Here is a 23,018-nt window from a genome sequence, read left to right as displayed (position 1 = left end):
AAAAGAACCACTGCACAGTAGAAGTCAGAAGTCGTTTTTGAAGTAACCTGATTCTTGCATTGCTCCTGCTTCTGAGATCATTTTTTTAATGACCTAAGCTTCCAGCCTGGCTTCTCCTGAGTGTAAAAATATTAGTTTAAAATCTCATCTTACAGGTCTAAAGTCAGGGCTGCTTTAATGATCTAAAGAGAGTCCCCATCCAGCTCGCTTGGAAACCGGATGCTCACTATTGTTCCTTATACAATATATTTAAAAACATACAGTAGCAAAAGCTTTCTCAGTTCTCATGTCACTTTTTCATGGGCTTTGTTTTGCACAATAACAAAAAGTCTTACTTATTTGCATGTGGTTTTCACTGACAATTTGGAAACAGCAAAATCTGATGCTGTTCTTTTCTGGTTCGCTTACCTCCTGTGATGCTAATGTGTCAGAATAAAAAAAAAACACAAAGTATTATCACTATTAGTATAGTCTGGGCTATGTCAGTGCTATGTAGATTGTTATGGAATCTTTTTTTTAATTTGTGTTATTGTTCATTTGATCTTTTTTGTTAAAGTAAGTTTTGCAATTTATAGTCTATGTGTTTTGCACAAAGAGCAGAATAGTGTTTCAATACACAAGGATTGGCACACTTGGTTTTACAAGGACACTGTGTAACTAGACAATATCCTTTACATTTTTATATGTGTCAGTGCATGAATAAAGTAATAGCATAAAGCTGTGTCTCTCTTTCATCTCAGGTGCCACATGGAAAATCCTTTAGTTTATGTTTTTTTTTTTCATTGCAAAATGTAAAACAATTAACAAGAGAAAATTGAAAATAAACAGTGTATTGTGCACTTCCTTTAGACATAGGTGTATTCTTTAAATAGAAATTCTTGCCTTTAAAAAAAAAACTTTTTAAAAAGGGTTATTTCTGAAAAGATACACAGGCATAGGAAAAATGTTATATTTTAGCATAATGCGGAAGGGTTAGGAACTCTTTAAGTTTTTGTCTCTGTCCCCATTTCAGAAGTTTTTCCCCACTTACTGAATTAGTGATAGGTGTCTCTAGATCATGTGAGCACAAATGTTCTAGTTATGCACTGCATCTTTTGAACACATTCAGCTGTGTTAAATTAGAAAACAGTGTTTGGCAGGTCTACATGTCTAACACAGAAAAACAACACTGGCTGACATAGGCTTGGAAGAGATTGCAGTAAAAATATAGATTGTAACCCTTCCCTACTATCAATTTTCTTTGGATTAGAACCCCTATTTATTTTCATTAGATGATGTTAATTACAAAGCATTTTTTTCTAAGATGGGAAAGTACTCCTTGGACTGCCTGCTCTTCATCTTGTGGCGGAGGCATTCAGAGTCGGACAATCTCCTGTGTAGAGGAAGACATGCAGGGCCAGATCAGTTCTGTTGAGGAGTGGAAATGTATGTACACACCAAAGATGCCTATCGTCCAGCCCTGCAATATTTTTGATTGCCCCAAATGGTTGGCTCAGGAGTGGTCACCGGTAAGTTGCCAATACAGCAATCATTTTAACTTTTTGAAAGCTGTTTAATTAGTAATTTACTCTAGATCAGCTTTTTGCTCTGGGTCTAATTTATTACTGTATTATTGCATAGGCACAGATAAAGCTCTTCCAAAATTGACTTCACGGTACTTGTCAAACTAACAGGTGATTGGATAAAACATAACTACCCATTAACCACTTGCTTTCTCAACTCTTTTCCCCAAACCTGCACTGTCTAAAATATGATTTTAAGTTTCTTTGCTCTCCTTTTTTGTAAGCAAATTTTCAGTGTTTCCTGTGCATTGCCGTACAGCTTAACTGACTTATGGAGCTGGACCTTTTTTTAAATTTGTTTTAATGTGCAAGATACTATTTTAGTTTAAACTGATTCTTTGCAGTATTTATTATATTAATATTATAAACTAATGTATAAATAAATTATTAACATATATATTCAGGCATTGGTAACACAAAAATGTCTAGCCAATATTGGGTGTAAATATGTATAGTATGTATTTAGCTTCTTGCCTGGAGGTCCACCTAAACACTTGAAGCCATAAGAGTTCCCAAAGTAGTAACAGACTTGGTATTTTTTCACACTTTTTATATCTGTTGTATTAATAGGTTTATGTTGTGCATTAGTAAAATATGCTAACATTATTGTCACGTTCTAAGCTGTCTAAAGCTACGTACACACTTCCAATTATTATCGTTGGAAAACGAATGACGAACGATCCTGCACGATATCTACGAACGATCGTATAGCACCGATCCTGCACATAGAGATAACGACACGATCGTTCGTAGATATTGTACACACAATAGATACGATCGTTTGAACGATAGAGGAACTATGTGCACGACAGGAAAGTGAACGAACGTTCGTTCATTACGCATGCTCACCCCATGGACGATCAACGAACGACCGTACACACGAACGATGTTCAACGATCGTCGTCCAATCCGATCCGCCGGTCCGGTCGTTCGTTTCCAGCGACTTTCCTCGTTCGTCGGCGTCGTTGGTTACTTTTTTACGAACGTTTTTTTGCCCAATCGATCGTTCGTCGTTCGATTGGAACGATAAAAATTGGAAGTGTGTACGCACCTTAAGTCACTAAGCTTTTTGTGAGAGCTGTACTTCATGGCTTCATGGTTTTCTGACTCTACACTGTAAAGGGGTTTGGTAAACTGGGACCCAACAAAAATGTGAACAGTGAAGGTTTCTACAACATTTTCCTATCTGTATCTACTGTATTATGTGCAAAATTGACTCATCCAGTATAGAAAAATGTCATCACATCTTCTAAGTAATAATGAACATTCTAAGTCTGAATAAATGTAATATTTTCAAATCTGTTTCAAGACTGTAATATCACTCATATTAATACTATTTGGCAGACAAACTGGTATACGGAAAGTTATCTATATATAAAAGTAACACAAAAATTGCTGTGTTAACGCTGAAATATTTCAGAAAAACGCCTTGATTAGTGACACGTCTGTCTGTGTTTCCAGTGTACTGTTACATGCGGGCATGGATTGAGGTACCGTGTGGTTCTCTGCATTGATCACAGGGGAATACACACAGGGGGATGCAGCCCTAAAACAAAACCTCACATCAAGGAAGAATGTACTGTACACATACCTTGCTACAAGATCAAAGGTAAGCTGAAAACATGCACCATAGCTTACAAGTAAATTTGAAACTTAAGTAGAATGTTTTGTTATTTTTATAAACAGTTTATATTTTCTTTAAAAAAAAGACATAAGTAAGAAAAATTAAATGTTAAGTTAACTTAGACTTATGTCTTAAAATATGCCCTTACCCAGGCACTACCTTTAGTTTAGGGATTTAGTGTTTTTTAATGTGTATAATGAAAAAATGTAGGAATAACTTCTGTTACAATAAGGGGATTTAATAGAGACCTGTAATATTCTGAATACTCACAAAGTTACCAAACTGTAAGTACTTTGCTGGTATATCTTTATCAGTCTCCATCAGTAGAGAAACAGATATTATGATACGATGGTGCCTACCATTTCATGTATTAAGACATATTAATTTAGCCATTTTTGACATATTACCATTTCAGTTATATTATAAATTTCTATTGGTCTTGTGGTATCTAGTGCAGGTCTTTGGGTTTGGGTGGGTTTTGTAATTTGCTAATAGGAGATTTAAAATAATATATAATGGCCTTTCATTTCATTAGTTATGCCCATGTGTGTCCCCAGTGCCCAGCTAAATCGCTGACTTAAGACTTGGTGGACTTTATATTTGCCCAAATATATTATGTATCACATTATTAACATTGTTACTTTCAGATGTTCTCCATGTTTTATAATGCTAAAGTTGTTAAACCTCAGCGTAGATGGAATTCATTTTAAAATCTGAGCATAATGGTTTAAATATGTAGAAGGAGGAGACCAAAAACAAAACTGCAATATATATTTATTAACAGATAACTGATATCATCGGATAGAGGACTCCTTGTAGTAAATAAACACTGAGTTTTTAAACTGTAAACAGTCCTTTTCTAATTAAGAATGTGGTTAGGAAGGACCTACAGGTATGCCTCTCATGCTGTGCTACTTTAAATTAAATCAGAAGACTATTCATAAGCAATGCTTTATGTGAACAAACTTCAGAATACCATATGTTTATCTCTGTTTATACATGTAGATTAGCGTAAAAGCTGTATTTTGTTATCATTCTAAAATATAGTATTCTGCAGACCCAGGGTCTGATCTCTGTGTGTAACATATTTTTCCAAAGTATTTTAATGGAATTGCCTGCTTTGGTTAATATACAATCAAAGGTTCGTATTGGGTACATTGTATATATGCACACTAGTACATTATTATGGAAGGAATCTGGAAGCTTGTATATCTTTGGTGATCTTTTGCTATGAGGTATAATCGTGTGCATACAGTATGTGATTTTCGTAGTGGAATGATTTTCTATGTTTGGAGGAAAACACAAAATGAAAAACTATAAATGGTTTATATTTGTATGTTTTGTAAATGTATGCCTTTGAACATGCATGCTTTTCAACATTTTAGGAGGCAAACTCAAGCACAAAATCCCTGTTTAAATTATCCCTAATGCATCCCAATTTAAATTAGTTACATCTGCATTAATAAGTCCCATGAGTATCATACCAAAATAGGTACATTGCTGACATTCTGTTTAACTTAAATGGGTGTAGGATTGTTTTCTATGTGATAGGCAAATATTTTTGTCATGCTTCAAACACACTAGGCATAAAAAGGGGAGCCACAGGGCCAGTAGATGCATAAAAATGAAATAAATGAATTAAGGTCCATCTAATGCTAAACTGCCTTGGGATACTGGCGAGTGGTACTACCAGTGTCACTGTCCATTGTGCTGGGGTCTTGGGTCACAGTTGAGGATTTCAAACTCCTAAACATAGTATTTGTAATTCACAAAGTGTATGGATGAAACTATCACACAGAAGGAATGCCAAAACACTAATGGATTAATGGAGGTGAAAGTTCCATTAAACCATCTCTTTAAAAATATTACCCAGCCAATATGGATGACCACTGTCCCCTCACCACTTTGTAGGCTGATGTGAATTCTTTTGGGTGTAATCTCCAACCTTTTAACTGTATAGAGGCAGACCTTTCTCCCTTTTTACAGACATGGATATAGGGCAGGCTATACAGGATCTCTCCCTCTCTAGTGCATACTGTGTGTTCCACTGTTTGCAGTATGTCCCAGCATTTGTCACTGTGCTCCACATGCAGAGATGGGGACTACCCTGGACACACAGCAACAGCAGTCATTCAGTATAGTTCTCTTCTCTCTTTCGCTGATCATGAGTGCCCTTTTTCTTCTGGGGTCATGATTTATTTCCTTATACCTGCAACTATTCACAGTCCTCCCTGTTGTGCAGCTCACAGTAGAGTTTGGGCTGCAACAGCTGCCAGCTTAGTAGATGTCACTGCAGCTTTACAGTTCCTGTGGCTTGAAGGGCCACCAGCCTAAGCAACGGAGAGCACTGGCAGAAATATTGCCCTTTACCAGGGCTTCAAAGCCCAATTTTATTTAGCTAAATACTTTCAATGCGTATCAAAACAAAAGGCGTTCACTTTACTTTAAAAAGCAGTCACAGCTTAGTAAAACTCAGTATCTTGCCTGCATATTTTAAAAAAGACACTTGCTGTCTTTGTTGAAGCTGTAGGCTCTCTGCAGAGCTGTGACATCCCCTGCTGGGTTGGACATATAACACTGTAATCAGAAATGCACCCTGTTATGAGGTAGTATTACAGCCTACTGAAGATAGACTGCTACTCCTGCACTTGTCAACAAATTTCCTTCTCTAAAACATTCTGGCAGGAGCCTAGACTTTGGGATCCAATGAATCCTGAATCAGACCTAAACACCATGGCCCTGATTTATGAAAGCTCACCAAGGCTGGAGAGAATACACTTTCAAAAGTGAAGCTGGGTGATCCAGAAAACATGGAATGGATTTTTTAAAAATCATTTGCTATTTGCTAGCAAATGTCTTGAATCCTGGACCAGATCCATTCCAGGTTTGCTGGATTACCCAGCTTCACTGATGAAAGTGTATTCTCTCCAGCCTTGGAGAGCTTTAATAAATCAGGGCCTATGAATTTATCAAAGGCTCAGATGATTTTTAGCTGAGATGTTTACCTTGAATTTATCATAGAGAGTATAATTCTTTAATGTAAAACCTAGTCATGCCCAATCACTCTAACCATTGCAGATTTTTTTTCATTTTATATCAGTATCCATACCCTTATCATTTGCAGAGTGATAATTCACTTTGCTAAATGAACAGCCTAAACTTGTTTAGTAAATCAATTCAGCTAAGATGAGTGAGACTAGAGGTCAAACCTTGATACAGCACAAGTATGACCATCTCGTTTCTCTGTTTTTTGTAATCACCTTCTTCAAAAAATGCAAATTGACATTTCCAAATACCTTTAATTTAGCAGGCCCCATTCATGGCCAGCATAAATGCAGCTTATTACTCTATCACTACTCATCTCATGACAACGAGAACAATACAACCTGAATCCATATGTGAGGAAATAGTAGAAACAACATTTTGCCATAATATTGGATCAAGATCAGTCAGCCTTGATACTTAATGAATTCCTTGCATGAACATTACTACCTTGAGAGGAAAAACCTGAAGAATATTGCCGTTTAATTGAAAGGGGAAAAAAAAAAGAAATCAGAGTGTTATACTGTGTGTTTGACATTCTGTGTCCTGTTTTTCATCAGTGATAACCAAACAGAATATGTTCCTCATTCTTGAAGTGCAGTGCAGTCGATGAGCTGATAAGATGGGTTTTGAGCCTTTTTGGAGCGCCCTATTGCAAACAGTCATTGTGTTTCCAATGAGCAGCTCTGCTTCCCTACTGTAATACTTAAAGCATCATTGTGATTATCTTCACAGACACCATTTTGTGTCTTATATTACATCTGTAGAGTGTCCTCAGAAATCTTTGGCCTACTTACTTTTATAGGTTTTCTCTTGTATCTCAATATGACTGTTTCTGGCTTCTGAACTGCTTATTATCTCTTTAACATGTGTTTAAGGACAGGAGATCTCTTGTATTAAACCGGATGTATTGCTTAAAGCAGAGGAAATTATATTAACTTTTCAACACTTCAACATGCTGTAATGTGATCGCTGTGTGCCATCATTAACATGTTACTGCGGCACTGTGTATTAAAATTCACTTTTCTTCTGTTTTGCTTTTGACCATTTAAGCTAATAACAAGTCCTTTTATAAAGTTATCCCAGCTTGTTATAGTCAGCCAGTCTGGTTGTGATTAGTATATATGTATGCTCCTTTATAGAGCCTTTACGCAGCAATCATTGGTGATTATTGCAAGTCAGCATAAAGCATTTAGTCATTTCCGACTACCTCCATAACTACCATCATGTCAAAATTGTGGCTGCAAAACAATGTACTCACAGTTGGGGTTTCTTAGGAAATAGAGCTTGGATCCTATAATCTCCATGTCTAAGCCATTCCAGTTCACTGGGTTGGATGACAACCTTTTACTTGTCAAATTGAGGAGCATCATGGGAAAAGGCAGCTCAGTGCAATTGGAGAGCCAAGATATAACTTCTTTAACTAAATAAGACTAAATATGGAAAACGGACTTTTCATTTTTACGAGTTTTCTGTTTTGGATGAGCGTTTATACTCATGTAGCCGTTTTTCTTCGTTTTAATAGATGTTTTTGATGAAATGCCAATGACAAAAGCAGAGTTTTCACCACGTGTAATTTTGTTTTTTATCTACTGTATAGAAAAACTACCAGTGGAGGCCAAGTTGCCATGGTATAAACAAGCTCAAGAATTAGAAGAGACAGCCGCCGTATCCGAAGAACCTTCGTAAGTGTCCTATATGTCTTTTGACATGTTGTTGTAATTATTTTAAAATCCATTTTAAGAGCTGATGTTAGATTAGATGTTGTTTGCCAGATTCCATATTTAAAGCTTTTTTAACTTTACTTTAGGCAGCTTTTGTGTTTGCTTTCAATATTGCAGGAACATCTGTCAAATTGTTTTGATACTTGTGTCTTTTTGGTGAGATGTCCCCATACTTTCTGTTCTGTGTTAATTTTGTCATGAGGACAGCACCAAAAGGAAATCTCCTAAATAGGCACATAGGCCTATAAAATAAAAGTTCTAGAAATGTTTAATTTTAATAGAGTTAGTGAGTAATCCACAGACATCTGGGTTTCTCCTAATATAACATGTAACAAAATTTTAATGAAGAGCAGGGCCAAATCCTGCAATTTTCCACCTAAAGTGGACTTAAACTTGGTAACCTTATCCTTCAGACAGTGCAGAAAAAGTCAGTAGGAATTATTGTGTTGCTTCTGCAACTTCTGTTTTGCCTAGGTTCACTTTTTATTTATAACGCTGTACTGTGGGAATTTAATATGACTAATAATTACAGGCTATAATGGGCATTGCTTTTTCTTCCTAGACCCCTCTGCCTAAAGCAGACTTCCTTGACCTTTTTAACACAGGGGGATCCTGGAAATAACTTTCATATATTCAGAGAACCCTTTCTGCAATTACTTTATCCACAACTCACTGTGTATTAGTGTGGTGGTCAGTGAGAAAAATCCCTGCTACATTGCTTGCCAATGCCACCCTTAGAGATAATTGGTGTCATTTAAAATGTCGTTAGAAGCACAAGCTGCTCATTGCTTATGGAAATCCTAGCAGTTTTTGGAGGAACCCTAAGGAATCTGCCCTATAGGAATCCATTATACAACCCAGTTAGATATTCAAGAGTGGACAGGAATATCGTATGATGTGTTCCTAGACTAGAGGTAGTTTATTTTTTTTTTTGTTTGTTTATTACAATTTGCTTTACGGTATTAAACTATGCCAATGTATGCCTGTTAGAAATTTAATTGATTTTAAATACATGGTTTAAAGATTTTAAATATAGGTCTGCTTTAAGACTACTTTGGACAATAAAAAATATGTTTCTGCTGTTTTCAAATCCACAGTATTCTGGCTATGCTAAACCTACAATTTAGTAAGCAGGCACTTTTCTATCCTTCCTGTTATAAAAAAAGTATGCTAATATATGGGATGTATATGAATGTGCATGGGAAGCAATGAACCTTGTGGTTTTCTTCGTATTTTGCAGTTTAGTTAAATACTTTTTCCACTCTCCCATGTGGTAAAATTACAATGGCTTTATCGAGTTTAGTAAGAGTACACCTTAGTTTAAGGTTCTTATGTAGCAGGCCCCTTCCATTATATAATGAACAGATTAAAAAAGCTAATGGAAAAGAGAGGTGTGAATTTGATTTGTGAAGAAATATAAAGTGGGTTATTTTGCAGGTAATTATTCAGGTAGAGGTTTTGGAAAGTCACTGAAAGGAAATGATGCTAGGGTAGTCAGCACTGAAACCACAGTGTTTCTGTAAGGAAACTAGAAATGCTATTATTAAAATGTAGCTTAGGACTATTTCCCTTCGGAGCGTGATTAATAGGTGCAATTTACAGCTTTGATCTGTACAGTTTCTTGCTCTGTCTATGCAGAAGCTTACAGGGTTGAAATTGAAATCTCAATGTAGTGAAATAAATTTTCCTTTCAGGAGAGTAGAATTGCTATGTAGGACTATTTAATATACACTGTATTATATTGCAAACGAAGCACATGTGGGGAGCTACTGCATTTCTCGGATCTGTTTTCCTATATAATGCACATTAGCAGGCAGAATGGATTTGATGCTAGGCTTTGCATGCCCCATTTTATGGCTGCACCAAACAAAGGAACCAGTGTCTTTTATTATCTAACAATGCTTGGCCAGCTAAGAAACTATTTAAACACCTAAATCCTCAATCCTGGTGGAATTAGAGATAGGTAGAACTGTGTTTAGTAGCTGTATACACATATATAGATAAACATGAGGTTTTTTTAAGGGTTTTATTAATACAAATACTCTTTAGATACATTTCTAATTTTTAATATATTAACATTTAATTTGTTGGTATTTTTTGTTAAGTGTACCTTTGATTTGTAATTAAAAGATGAATCCAACTTTTGCTGTGGGCTTCCAAATGTTGTGTAAAAGATCGATCGTAAAGAATACTCAGCAACTCCAAACGTTCACAGAAACAAGCCGGCAGGGTTTTATTTCCTTCACAACACCAACCAATACCATCAAACTGGTGCCAACATTTTATACTGTGCTCAAGTGAAGATTACCAGGAACAAGTGTGTAGCTAGGGAAGTCAGATAGAAGTCAAAGGCTGGTATAGTTCAGTAAACATATTAAGCTGTGTACATCATAGTGAAGGTGACCAGGATCAAACATTTAGCTAGTAAAGTCAGAAAAAAGTCTTGACCTCCCCCATACTGGCAGTAATCAAAAGACCTGCAAACTTTAAAAGTTTGAATAATGTTCTCACACTACATTGTAGCTAATGTGTGTGCAAAGGCAAAAGTAGTTTTGGACAACATGTGTACGGGTTTGGTCTGCTGTGTTATTTTTCCTTGCTGTCTTAATCTTTATTGGACAGATTTGCCCTCATTTGTCCTAGGGAAAGTGGTGTGAGAACCAAAATCTTTGGGTTTTCACAGGGACAGGAGGGAAGGGTATATCTTCCCATGGGCACCCCTGTTCTAGTGGCAATTGGCTTTGTGTTTGGGGGAAGAGTTGACTCTCTCCTCTGGGTCCAACAGACAAATAATTCTGAATAGGGCAATACTATTTACCATTTCATTCAAACAAAAAAAAAGTTTTACCTTATGTCAACTCCATAAAGGTTTTCTTTATGGAGGAGGTAGGAGCCTTTGTCCTTTGATAATTGTCACCAGGCCACCATTTGTAGAATTTTGCTCATCTTCTGTTACCCTGAAGGCTGTCAGTGGTAGAGTTTCCTGTCATTTTGGCTGATAAGACTGGCAGTGAGACTGCCTGAACTGGTTCCTTGAGTGAGATGATACATGTATTTTGTCTTAACCGCAGCAGCCCACTGTTAATAATGATTGCCAATATACAGATCAAAACTGTCCTCTGTTAAATAAACAAATGTTGATTCTTTAAGAACTAGTACAGGGGTGTAGGGGGGTAAGTGGCAGGCAAATCAGCCACCATCGGGAGCTGCATGTCTCAACGGGGCCATTCAGTCCTGGTGACTGTTGTTATTAGTAGCTCTAAAAGTCAATGGAAAACTAAACCTTAATCTAATTGGAACAGTATTGGGAACCTGGCTTTGTATCTAAAACAAAAAGAAGAAAAGTATTGGTCCTCCTTTAGAATTAGAATAAATCCCAGGATGAAAGTGAACATCTATAAGGATATCTTGTAAATATTAGTATTGTTTCATTATGTTTAGATGTGTTTGTAAAAAAAAAAAAAATAACTACAACAGTTTATGGTGATATTTACAGACATTTATTCAGGTGTACTGGCAAAAGTCATACAAAGAAGCCACTACTGCCAGCTCAAATAATTTTTGTCTGTGTTTTACATCAGTGAAGTTCCTTATTTAGAAACCAATTTATTATTCAACAAGGTAATCTAAGCATTTATTTGACAATCACTGGACCAATCAAACCAATTTATTCTACTTTAATTCTAAATTGTTTGAAATAACTAAAGTTTTTTATGCTATGGAGTAGTCTGACTAAATCAAAGCAGGTACCGTATTTAGGGCCTTGCTAAGCAGGAGCTATTGGGACTAGTAAAGTATAAATGGTAAAATAATACACTCCTGAGCCATGTCTTATTCCAGTCATTTATAAACCATTGAACCAGATACATAGATCTGTATATTTATTACTAGTCTCAGGTGCAAACACTTCATTACATTTAAAGCACGTTAGGCAGTCTGTATTGAATAGTGTGTGGACATAAAGGAGGAACTCCATCTGCAAAAAAATTATTTGCATTATTATAGTAAGATGTCAAATATCTCATTTTACTTTTGTATAACATCATCAGACAATCCGTTTAGGTAATTATTTCCTAAAAGACCAGAAGTGTATTACATGTTCTGTTCTCATGGACACATATGTCTTATTTTAGCCCAAATATCCCAGAAATCTTATACAAAGTATCCAAACAGACTTTTAATGTCATACACTGTAATAAAACATGGAACGTAGACATAAACGTGGAACGTAGACATAAATGTCCAAACTGTAACCAATTTCATTTCTCCTTTTTCCTAAATAGTAAACCTATTCTGCTGACTGGGAATAGAAAGGGCTATATAATCTTAATGTTTTATTTACTAGGCTCACATGTCCAGGCACATTGTTATTTATTAAGCATTTTGTTAAACAAGTGCATCTTTGTTCAGAGAATAAAAGAACGGTGTACAATGATTTTTATTGGTTGCTATGACAGCTTCAAACCTACAAAAGTTGAACTCAGGTTGTTGTGGGTTTTTGCATATGGTTGCTATGTGCATTCTTTTATAATGTGTCCCATGCTTGTCTTAAAGTATTGGCTCTGTTTTTTTGTTTAATTGATGCTTCAGATGCTTTAAAGTTCGGTTTTTGTTTTACAGTTTTATACCGGAACCCTGGTCCCCATGTAGTGTCACCTGCGGAACTGGTATTCAACAGCGATCAATAAAATGCCAGGTGCTGTTGTCCTTTGCACAAACAGTTGCTGATCTTCCATTTGATGAGTGTGAAGGACCAAGGCCTGCTGTTCAGAGAACATGTTACAGTGGACCCTGCAATGGAGAACCTGTGGAGTATAGCCCAGATGAGGAAGAGGTGGAATATGGAGGAATAAAAGATACTGATGAACTTTATGACTGGGAGTATGAAGGCTTCTCTGAGTGCTCAGAGTCCTGTGGTGGAGGTAAGTGACTTACAATAAAGGTATCTAACAGAACTCATGTTTTGAGAAATGTAATGTTGACAAAGGCAACTAAAGCTTTGTTCCAGGTCTTGTCCTCAGGTCCCTCCCTTTGTGGTATGCCTATTTTTAACCTACAAAGAAAACCCATAATGGTATTTGCATGAGCAATAGTTGAATACAGGTAGTCCCCGGGTTACATACGAGATAGGGACTGTAGGTTTGTTCCTAACTTGAATATGTATGTAAGTCAGAGCAGGTACAATATTTTAATAAATGCAATTAGGCTAGATGCTTGTCTCAACATATTAGGCAGTGAGGTGTCAGTTACTGTATAAAATCCTCACTGTGAGCTAATCATAAACGAAGCAAAACGAAAAATACCTTATGGAGCCTAGACATTCATTAACTTCTGGAGCAAGCTGTGCTTTGATATGCAAAAAGAAACAACTGCAGAGTTTATCTTGGTCATTAAAGAGTTACAATATGTTACAGATCAGCTCTTAAAACCACCCACAACCTCAGCTGTGTTTAGCAAAAGTTATGCAAACTGCCCCCCCCCCCCATCAAGCCTCTGCCCTGCACACAAGCGAGCAGGGAAGCCCCATTCGTATCTAGGAGTCGTCCATATGTCGGATGTCCTTAAGTCGGCACTACCTGTAATTGAATAAGTTTATTTTGAAAAAGGCAGAAAAGGGAGGTCTAGAGATAAGTAGTTGATTCTAAATGCTTTTGGCTTGGTAATAAAAGATATACCTTTATCAAGGTCACTGTCAGTTTTAGGGCTGCAATTTTTGGACTGTTCATTTGTAACAATAGATTCTTCTAATTGTAATAATATACTAATATCTTATACATATTGTTTATGGTGAAATTTTTGTTGTATATTGGTGATAAAACTTTCTACTTTCATCACTACTATCTCTTTAATGTCTCAGTGCTCCCCAACGTTTTCCTGTTTCTGATCCTTTCCCCTACAACCCGGTTTTTGATTACCCTTGCCCTGTTACCAGCATGTCTTCACAGTTACCTGCCTACAGTTACCCGTCACCTTTCCTAGAATTTTCCAGCTTTCTACTGGTTTCTTCACTTAAATAAACATACTTGTCTTTGAACTAGGCCATTATTTCCTGCTCTTTAATTTTCATAAGTAACTGGATTTCAATTAGAATAGGTCTATCTTCATTTAGTGATCTTTCATAAGGATTTTCTATAATTTTGCTATTTAGAAGAAAGTTATTTTCCCCAGAAGGGATGTCAGTGTCTGTAAAAAGAGCTATTATTGAACCTTCTGAAAAATCCTTTTTTTATGAGATGTCTTTGAAGTCATACTCTTGGAAGTGTAATAATTTTTTATGTCTCTTTCTTTGCAAAGAACCTGAATCTCTCGAAGAATGGTACTACCATGCCTAGTTTGTAGACTACTTTCACATGTGCTTAAGTGTGAATATATTGGCCAAACTCTTACACTTCTGTTAACAATTCAGAAAAAAAACACCTCTTGCTTGGTTCTGGATGAGTGAGTTTAATATCCCCCAAGGATCTTCCCACTCTGAACAAAGGTTTTGTGTTTTGCCCAGCTACAGTAGTTAGTAGCCTTCTGGAAAAAGAAGTCTTCCCATTAGATCGCTGCTGCTCTCGTGAAACAGTAAACATTGGTGCCTATAAAAGTGTGGTAAAGCAGGTGACACTGCACTGTGAAAACATAAACACAATAAACAGTGGGACACACAAAACTCTCATTCCTATGGACAGCTGCATATACAGAAAAAGCTGTAATTCCATTTGACACACTTCACTCAATCTACTGTGCTACTGAACTGGAACAGGTTACCTTGGAGCTGATGTGGCTGTGGTTATTTTTCAGGCTGGTAGTCCCAAAGGAATTAAAAGCAAACAGTGTTTGCAAGAGTAAGTTTAGCTATGTTCAGGAAACTCCACCCAGTTATGTTTTTAAAACTGTGAGCATTTAAGGGTAAGTAAAACTACATCACATGATACTTCATTTAAATGCAATTGGTTAAACACACATGAACATATCCTAAATTGGCAGTAATTACAAGGATTTCCAATTCAAGCCAATTAATTCACATACAAAATGTGAATACCATGATGACCCTGATATAAGTGTAAAGCTACGTACACACGTCCAATGGTTCTCCCGCGACAATTGGCTCAGGGACGATATCAGACGAGAATCTGGCGTGTGTACAGTGCCCATCGTCTGAACGACCGTCCTGGCAGATCCATGGACGACGAACGATCATAATTCAGGGGAAGGAGGAGAGTGCGCAGCAGGGAGTCGCTCCGTTGTTCTCCCCCTCCCCTCTCCATAAGGCAGAACCGTGATATATGTATATCGTGAAAGATCCTTTCCAACGACAATAATTGCACGTGTGTATGCGGCTTGAGAAGGTATGGGAGAAGGTAATACATGTGTTGTTACGCTGTCCATTTTTTCATGGCAACCTGTTCCCTCCTGAAGTTAATTTAATGTGCGATGATTCAGACATGGTGATACAAGTCATCTGACATGATCAAATATAGAAAGTCACCAAAGCCTTTGACCAGTGTGGATACATAATAACGAAGACATTACATTTAGAACAATAGATTCCTAATCCTTATGACAAATGGATCGTTTTCTTTTTATGTCATCAAGGCTAAGTCAGAATAGGCATGGCAACAACAGTAATGATGTGGGTTCAAATCGGCACTAACCACATATTTTAGGCAGATCACACAAATTCTTTAGACTTCTATGCAAATGACTTTTCCAGCAGGGGTGGTATTGCAGCTTTATATAATGATATAACTACACCACTCCTAGACTAAATTATTTTTTTTCATTACCCCTTTTTCCATATTAATGTATTATCAAAAGTTTTTTTTTGTATATTATTAAATATACAGCTTTTAATAAAATAATCCTTAATGGTCTTGCAATGAAGGCCTTTGTTCAGACACTTCCTTATGAGGTGACATCTGTTTCCCAGTAGCTACACTGTGCTTCCCAGTTCGAATTTTTCAACTTTCAGTTGTCCTGGCCAAAATTGTCCCACAGAAAGAAGAATCAGAAAAGAAGAAATCCTACATTTTAGAATTGTCATTAAAGAAAGTGGTGAGGAGAACTCCTTCAGTGGGGTCAAATGTCCTGATTACACCTGTCTTACATGGGAGTTTTTTTTCCTTCTAGAGACTTCTCCTCACTATTTATTGTATTTCAAAAGCAGTAAAATGAAAAGAAATATTCCCAGCAGGACACAGTGTAATGTAAAGGTTTAAAAATGCCAGTAGAAGAAATATAAGAAGAAGTTATATGACATTTATCTATCAAATATCATTTGATAGAATATTACAGAAAACACCTGTGGGCAGAGGCTTGTAAGGTGTTAGAGAATGGTTACTCAGGTTAGTTTCCAAATGGAGGCCCAGAAGTGCCCTTTAGGTCCACCACCACAGTTAGCTTAATTTCTGATATCTAGCTATTGATGATACAAACTTGTACTCTACCTTGTTAATGGTGGGGCCAGGATAATGATCTGGACATGTATGCAAGATTGGTCTGGGGGGGTAGGCATTCCAGGGCTAGCTTGTTTTGATGCTTGTTTGATGGTCTTCAATATTGGACTTGAAAACCTGGAGTTTTAGCACACTTGAATTTTAGCTATTTGGGGTGTCACTTCATTTATTTCTTTAAAAAGTAATTTTACTGCTGAATTCCTGACCATGTTCTTCGTTTTAATCATTAGGTAGTGTCGGTGTTTCCTTTTTTTTAAAATTAAATTGTTTCCCTCCCAAATGTTTTTCAATTACTCCTGAAAAGTGAAAAGCTAAGATTTATCCCCCCCTCTGACATTTAGATTGATTGGAGCCTCAGGAAAGCCCTGTGCCCTATTGGCAGCATAGGAAAGGTAGGTATATCTTATAGATAACTTATTGCTTTGTCCTGAATAAAAAAACATGTATTCTTCTTGAAAGGGTTTTAGGTTAATTTTAGGATCAGCTAAAGTGTAAAGGGTTCGGTTCAAGGTTAATTTAATTGTTGGGGGCTTACCAACCATGAATTGATACAACTTTCATAACCAAAATGGTTGATCAAAAAATAATATGTATATATATATATATATTGTTTATTGCGGTCTATGACAATAGACTTTTTGTTCTCATTATATGAAAGCAGTAAGACTATTTAAGGTAATTTTGATGTTTTTACTGTCTCAAGAGATGAAATTGGATCGTCTCACATGTAACCTTTCACCTTGTAGAGGTAGCAACCAGAAGGAACTAGTTAGTAATTTAGCCTGATGTTGCTTTCACAATTTCCCAGCGCTGTCATCAGATATCATGTAACAATTATGCCATTCTGTAAGATATAAACAGTACTCGGCTCGGCTTTGTTAGAAACTTGGCGATCTACATAGAATTTGTCATTTCTGCCCATAATTTTTGATCCTTCCCACCAGCTGTTTTTTTGTTTTATCCCCCACTTGGCTCTTTCCAATATCCTGTTTGTATGAAATGACAAGAGTTAAAAACAGCAGCTTCCATTTATTCAGATGCTGGGTCAGTGCAGTGCACATTGATTAAATGCTCACTCAAAAGAATTTCTTTCCTAGCTATTATTCAAAACTTGCTGAAAGGAATTGTATTAAACTTGCAATCTGTACATGGGGAGATGACAAGGTGTTTTTTGTTTGGTAGTTAACCATAGTGTGAAACCATTATAACCTGTTGCAGGTGGTCAGTACAGTAACCATTATGATTTCATCATACAGAACCTTGTTCAGTCTCCAAGCTCTGCCAATACATTGTGCAATGTTTCAACCTTTCATTGTGTTTAAATGGTAAATCTTATACAACCTCTTTTAAATTGATATATGGCCTAGTTTCAAGCAGCATATTTAAGACATTTTGAAGTGCATTTATGGTATTCAAGAGCCTTGCAGTCATAATTATGTAATAGTAGCATGCTGGTAATGATAAGTTAGCCCCCTAACCTAAACTAACCTAGAAACCCCCACCAGCTGCGGGTCTTCTCTCCTGTTTATAGTTTTTTCAGGTGGAAATGTTTTAGTCACCCCTATATTATGATCTCCCCACAGCCCAAAAACTCAGAAAACTCACCTCTTTGCCTTCCATCTTTTACTCTGCTCTGCACAGCTCAGAACAGAATGTAAATTATTTGTAGTGCTCTGTGTATCCTTTGACATTGGTTCACAGTGTACTAAATGTTGATTTTATATAAACAAGAAAGTCACATAAAATACGAGATATAATCATGAATGTACAATTTAAAATACAATAGAGTGAAAACTGTTTCTCTTTACTTTCAACTCATTAAATTCAATACATGGTTGAATGACACATTAGATTTGTTTACCAAAAATATGGATTATATTATTGTTACTACCAAAGGATTTGCTATTCTATGCTACCTGTCCTGATACAGTAATTTCCAGATAAGTAGATGCTAAACCTCTACTATGGCACAGAACAGCTTCGCCCAGAACACAGCTGAGTGCCTGTATTCCATTTACTGTTGTCTTCATGGTTTGAAATTGAAGGAAAAGCAGCAAGTGTACTGCCATAGATCCTAGTTGGTAAAACCAAATCAGGTATTTGCACTTTCCATATAATAATATTATATTTTATGTTTAAAAAAAAAATAGTTAAAACTACATTAAAGATTTGCAATTTCCTTATCAATAAAAGATAATAATAATATATAAAGATGATTATAACATTTAATGGTTACTTTATTGGAGCACTAGTCAGACATTTTCAAACTTATGTTTTACACATTTTATCTTTTCCTAGTTCTGTAACTTCCCATGTAATGATTTGCCACTATTTTTGTTTCTTGGAAATGTTTAGATTACTGTATTTTATGTGTTTCTCGTTTCTCCTTAAAGGGATACCTCTGGTTTTACCTTCTCCAATGTATTCATTGCTATATATGTTCCTTTGAAGGAACACTAATAGCGTAGAGTTAGGGACCACCTTTACAGAGGAGCCTAGACAAAGCAGTGTGGCTTCCACATGTTTTTGCAAGTGTATGTAACTATTATCATAGTGTTTAATCATAGAATCCAAAATGCCAAAATATGGGACTCATATTTTATTTACATCATTTTAAAAGAAGTTTATACATGCCTCTCCCCATGTAAGGATTCAGGGGAAGTTTTTAGAAGTATTATCTCTTTTTACCGTAAGTAGCTTAGACTATTTTTTAGCACATTGATACACAATTTTTGTAGAAGTTTCTTGTAATAAAAAGACTATGCAGTTGGTGGTTGTTTGTACAGTGGTTATTAAACTGTATTTCTGTGCATTTTCTTGAGAATAAAGTCTTTATTATGATAAAAGAGCAATAATAACTTTCATATTTGCTTAAAACAAAAAAAAGAGCCTCTCGCTCACCAGTTTGTAATTATTGAACAACAAATTAAATAAAATAAAGAATAAATAATCATTTTTTGTAACACTTAACAGCTAGGAGCACAGTTATACTGCATTCAGTCAAGATATCTCGAACTTTTGATTCACAATTTCCAATTCAATATAATTTACCCTAACCTTACACCCTGAGGTCCACAATAGCAAGTTAAAGGAATTCCTTGATCATTGTCCCTTAACTAAATTCAGTCCAACACAGCTGGAAGAACTTAAAGATGAACTCTGGCCAAACAGCTAAATACACAGCTGAAACACATATATAAGAACTATTACCTTCCAAAACTTTTGTAGTTTTTCAACCACTCTTTCTCTTATGATTCACACACTCCTTTGGAAGTATAAAGCCAAAAAGTAAACCAGTGTTCATCGCATCAGCTTCATAGCTACCTTCCATCATCCATTGTTCCACAACAAAGAAGCACTCAAGCAAAGTCAATTAAGTGTTCTTTACCCATGTGAGAAAGCTCCAGACATTTGCCAGTAGAAACTGATCATTTTCACGTTAAATTCTGAGCTGAGATATGTATAAAGATTCATTCTTTGCAATAGGTGTTTAATAGGATTCTCAGGGGGAAGTCTGGGTTGAGAATGCAGGGGATGATATCATCATCACTGAAACTGAAATATTCCAAAGAAGGGGGTGTCTTGTTTATACTGCAGTAGTTTTACTGTAGAGAGAGAGAGAGAGAGAGGCAGTGCTGGGAGAGTTGGGGGAATCCTGGAGATTTTTTTTACTGAATTAAATTTATTAGTAGTAGAGTGTTTAAGGTTAAGTGTAGGGTTGGAATTGGGTTTTTTTTTATTTATTTTGATTATATTACTTTTGTACTTTCTTAGTTGTCATTCCTTTGAAAATGATAATGTGCTAACTGAGTCTGACTACAATACACCTTCCTCCCTGACACTGAAAAAGTATTTAGCAAACAAAAAGTTAGAAATAAAAAAGAATATCTTATATCCACAGGTGTTCTCAGTCACTAGCATTTTCAAGGGGAGGTTAGCAAAGCAGCCTTATACATACATGTCAGGTTCTTTAAGTGAAAGGGTTTTTATTTAAATGTAGGATCAGCTAAAGTATAAAGGGTTTGGTTCAAGATTATTTTAATTGTTGGGGGGCTTTATGTTAAGGCAGGGGTCGGCAAACTTTTTGGACTACTAGGCCATTTCAGGAAGTCAAGAAGGCACACTAGGCCAGAAGTAACAAGGTGTCCAAGGAAAGGTTTTTTCCAACCATGACTGCAAGCGAGCAGCCTCAGTCTTCCGCGGTGTAGTCTCTGTACGTGTGTGCGTTCTTGGAAACGAAATGCCCCTTGAGATTCGACCACTTGAAAGTGCTGTTGGTGTTGTTGCACACTAAACACAGGGCTTTGTTGCCACGTTGGACGAAGAATAATTCGTCAGTCTATTCAAGGTTAAAGACACGATGTTCGAGGTCAACCTTCCGGAGACTGGTAGCTGCGTGTTGCTTCTGCTCTTTAGGCATAGTAATTGGGGTTACTGTGTGGGAGTTAGGCCCAGTTCACTCTGGATAATTTTGAACCCAGTGACCAATCCAATAAGATAATTGCCTGGAAAGTCATGTTGTATGTGTGCAAATGATCAAACAAATCCAGTTTTTAGAAAGTCCCATCTATTGGGGCATCCTTAGTGTGTCCCTATAGTTCACCTTATCCCCATCCCCAATGATAAAAATGGATGAATATTGTACACTGTGTTTTGGGGCTGACAGCTTAGTGGTAAATTTATTGGTAATTCAAATACAAAATTGTCAGTAGATAACCCAATGTGTAATAGGCCTTACGAGGAGCTGGTGTGGGGTGAAAAAAAAAAAATCAGGGTAGTTTCACTACACCTTATTCATGTCTATGTTTTTTTTTTTTATCTTAAAAGTCTAATTAAATAAACAAAATTAGTGGTACCAAAATGCCTTGCTATTTTACACTGTAAATATTTGCAAAAAAGCTCAGCAAAGCTAGACAATAAAGACACTTGATAGACCAGTCCTTTTCTGTCTACCCAGACAATGGTTGTGTAAATTATTATCACAGACCAAGACTGGACTGGCGTGGGCCACTGACTGTTTAGGCTGGGGGCTCATGTCACTGTGCTGGCAAGTTAGAATGCTAATCAGACATTTGTCATTTTACATGGTGCTTTCCTCAAAGGATGCTAACACAACTGAATGGACCACACACTAAAACAGAAGCATATATTATTTTTCAGCATGGTGTGAATAGCACTCTACTGTGTTACAAAGTAAATATAGTTCTCATGCATTGTTAATACACGGGAGAGTGAGCAGGTATGAATAGTTTTTCAGTAATTCAGCTAGCTTATTCCTTAATAACAATAACAATGATTAGACAGATGACTGGGGAGTGATATGTCTTCCTTTACTCATGTTAATGGATAGTTATTATATTTTTTGCTGCCTTTCAATAGATACCACTTTAAAAAGCCCTTTATTACATATAATAAATTAGGCATGCAGATGAGGATTTAGAATTTGTGTTATGCAGTGTTTTTTTCTGAATAAAAGGGTTTTTTACAGTAATGTCAATGCATTCTGGACATTTAATTACTTCTCACTACAAACATAATAATATACTCATGTGAATAAATAATGTCTGAGAATGCAAATGTAATTAGATTATAGTAATTAGAAGTTGTTAAGTGACTTATCATACACCTTGCAGAAAGAGGCCTAATACGTAAGCAAAAAAGTGCAATTAAATTCCTTCAAAATGGAACCCAGAGATGCAAAAAATTAATAACAAATACAGATCTTATAACTTGGGGCTAATACAGATCTATATCAGTAATGCAACTCATAACTCTACAGTTGTATGACCAAAACAAAAAGAAAGTGAGAGGAATCGTTCTAGTACAGGGGTGTCAAACTCAAAATGAAAAACTTAGATAAAGTCGCTGGCCAAACTTGAAACTGAAATATGACCGCATCAAGAAAACAGTCCAATGCGGGGCCACGCATAGGCAGAGAGGCCACTGGTCTATAGACCAGCACTGGTGGGCCACCTGCAGTTCATATTTAGGATTCCTTTGGGGGCCCAAAAAAAAGGCCTTATGGGCCAGAGTTTGACACCCCCTGTTCTAGTGTAAACACACAGTAATACATTTTTTTTACAGAAGTTCTCATTCTATGGAAAAATGTTTAAACAGTTTTGGCAGGAGCTTGACTTTTATTCATAGCCATTGGTCAGAAATGTATCGCTAAAAACTGTAGCTGTCTGGTAGATACTGCACTTTGTTTGGTATACAAACCTGTCATGTCTGAACAAGGAAACAGTAACAAAACATTACAAATATCCAAAAATTAGTTTCCTTTAGAGTGTGCTGGGCATATTCTGTTTTGTAAAACAAGTAATATTGAAGGTAGGACTACTTCAACTACTTGTTTTTTTTTACTCTGTTTCTAGGTGTTGATGTTTGTAGTTTTACAGTAAATCTGTAGTAAATACAGTAAAGCATTTTTATGTTTTCTTGCTTAAGTGCAGAGAGTTCCCTTAACCACATATTGAAACTCCTGAGCCCTATGGGTGGTCGCATCATCAGCATCATAAATAGTGTGCAATGGTGTGCTGAACAAAAGAGCTGCAAGCATATATTCTGTTTCTCTAGCCACATACTAATTTGTCTGTGGATGACAAAGACGCCATTCACAATACAG

General features: G+C 36.3%; 1 protein-coding gene across 3 annotated transcripts in view; it reads left to right on the top strand.

Moving 5' to 3' along the window:
* The window catches only part of ADAMTSL1 (ADAMTS like 1), a 429,836-nt gene that overhangs the window by 347,828 nt on the left and 58,990 nt on the right, over positions 1 to 23,018 (top strand). For all 3 annotated transcript variants that reach the window (XM_072404398.1, XM_072404399.1, XM_072404401.1), the window contains 4 exons: positions 1,304 to 1,508; positions 3,024 to 3,171; positions 7,829 to 7,913; positions 12,573 to 12,874. In XM_072404398.1, coding sequence (XP_072260499.1) covers positions 1,304 to 1,508; positions 3,024 to 3,171; positions 7,829 to 7,913; positions 12,573 to 12,874 — 740 coding nt within the window. The remainder of the gene's footprint in view (positions 1 to 1,303; positions 1,509 to 3,023; positions 3,172 to 7,828; positions 7,914 to 12,572; positions 12,875 to 23,018) is intronic.

The sequence above is a fragment of the Pyxicephalus adspersus genome, chromosome 3 (genome assembly GCF_032062135.1).
Source record: "Pyxicephalus adspersus chromosome 3, UCB_Pads_2.0, whole genome shotgun sequence".
NCBI lineage: Eukaryota > Metazoa > Chordata > Amphibia > Anura > Pyxicephalidae > Pyxicephalus > Pyxicephalus adspersus.
The sequence above is the reverse complement of the archived record's forward strand: the minus strand, read 5'-3'. Positions and strand labels throughout refer to the sequence as shown.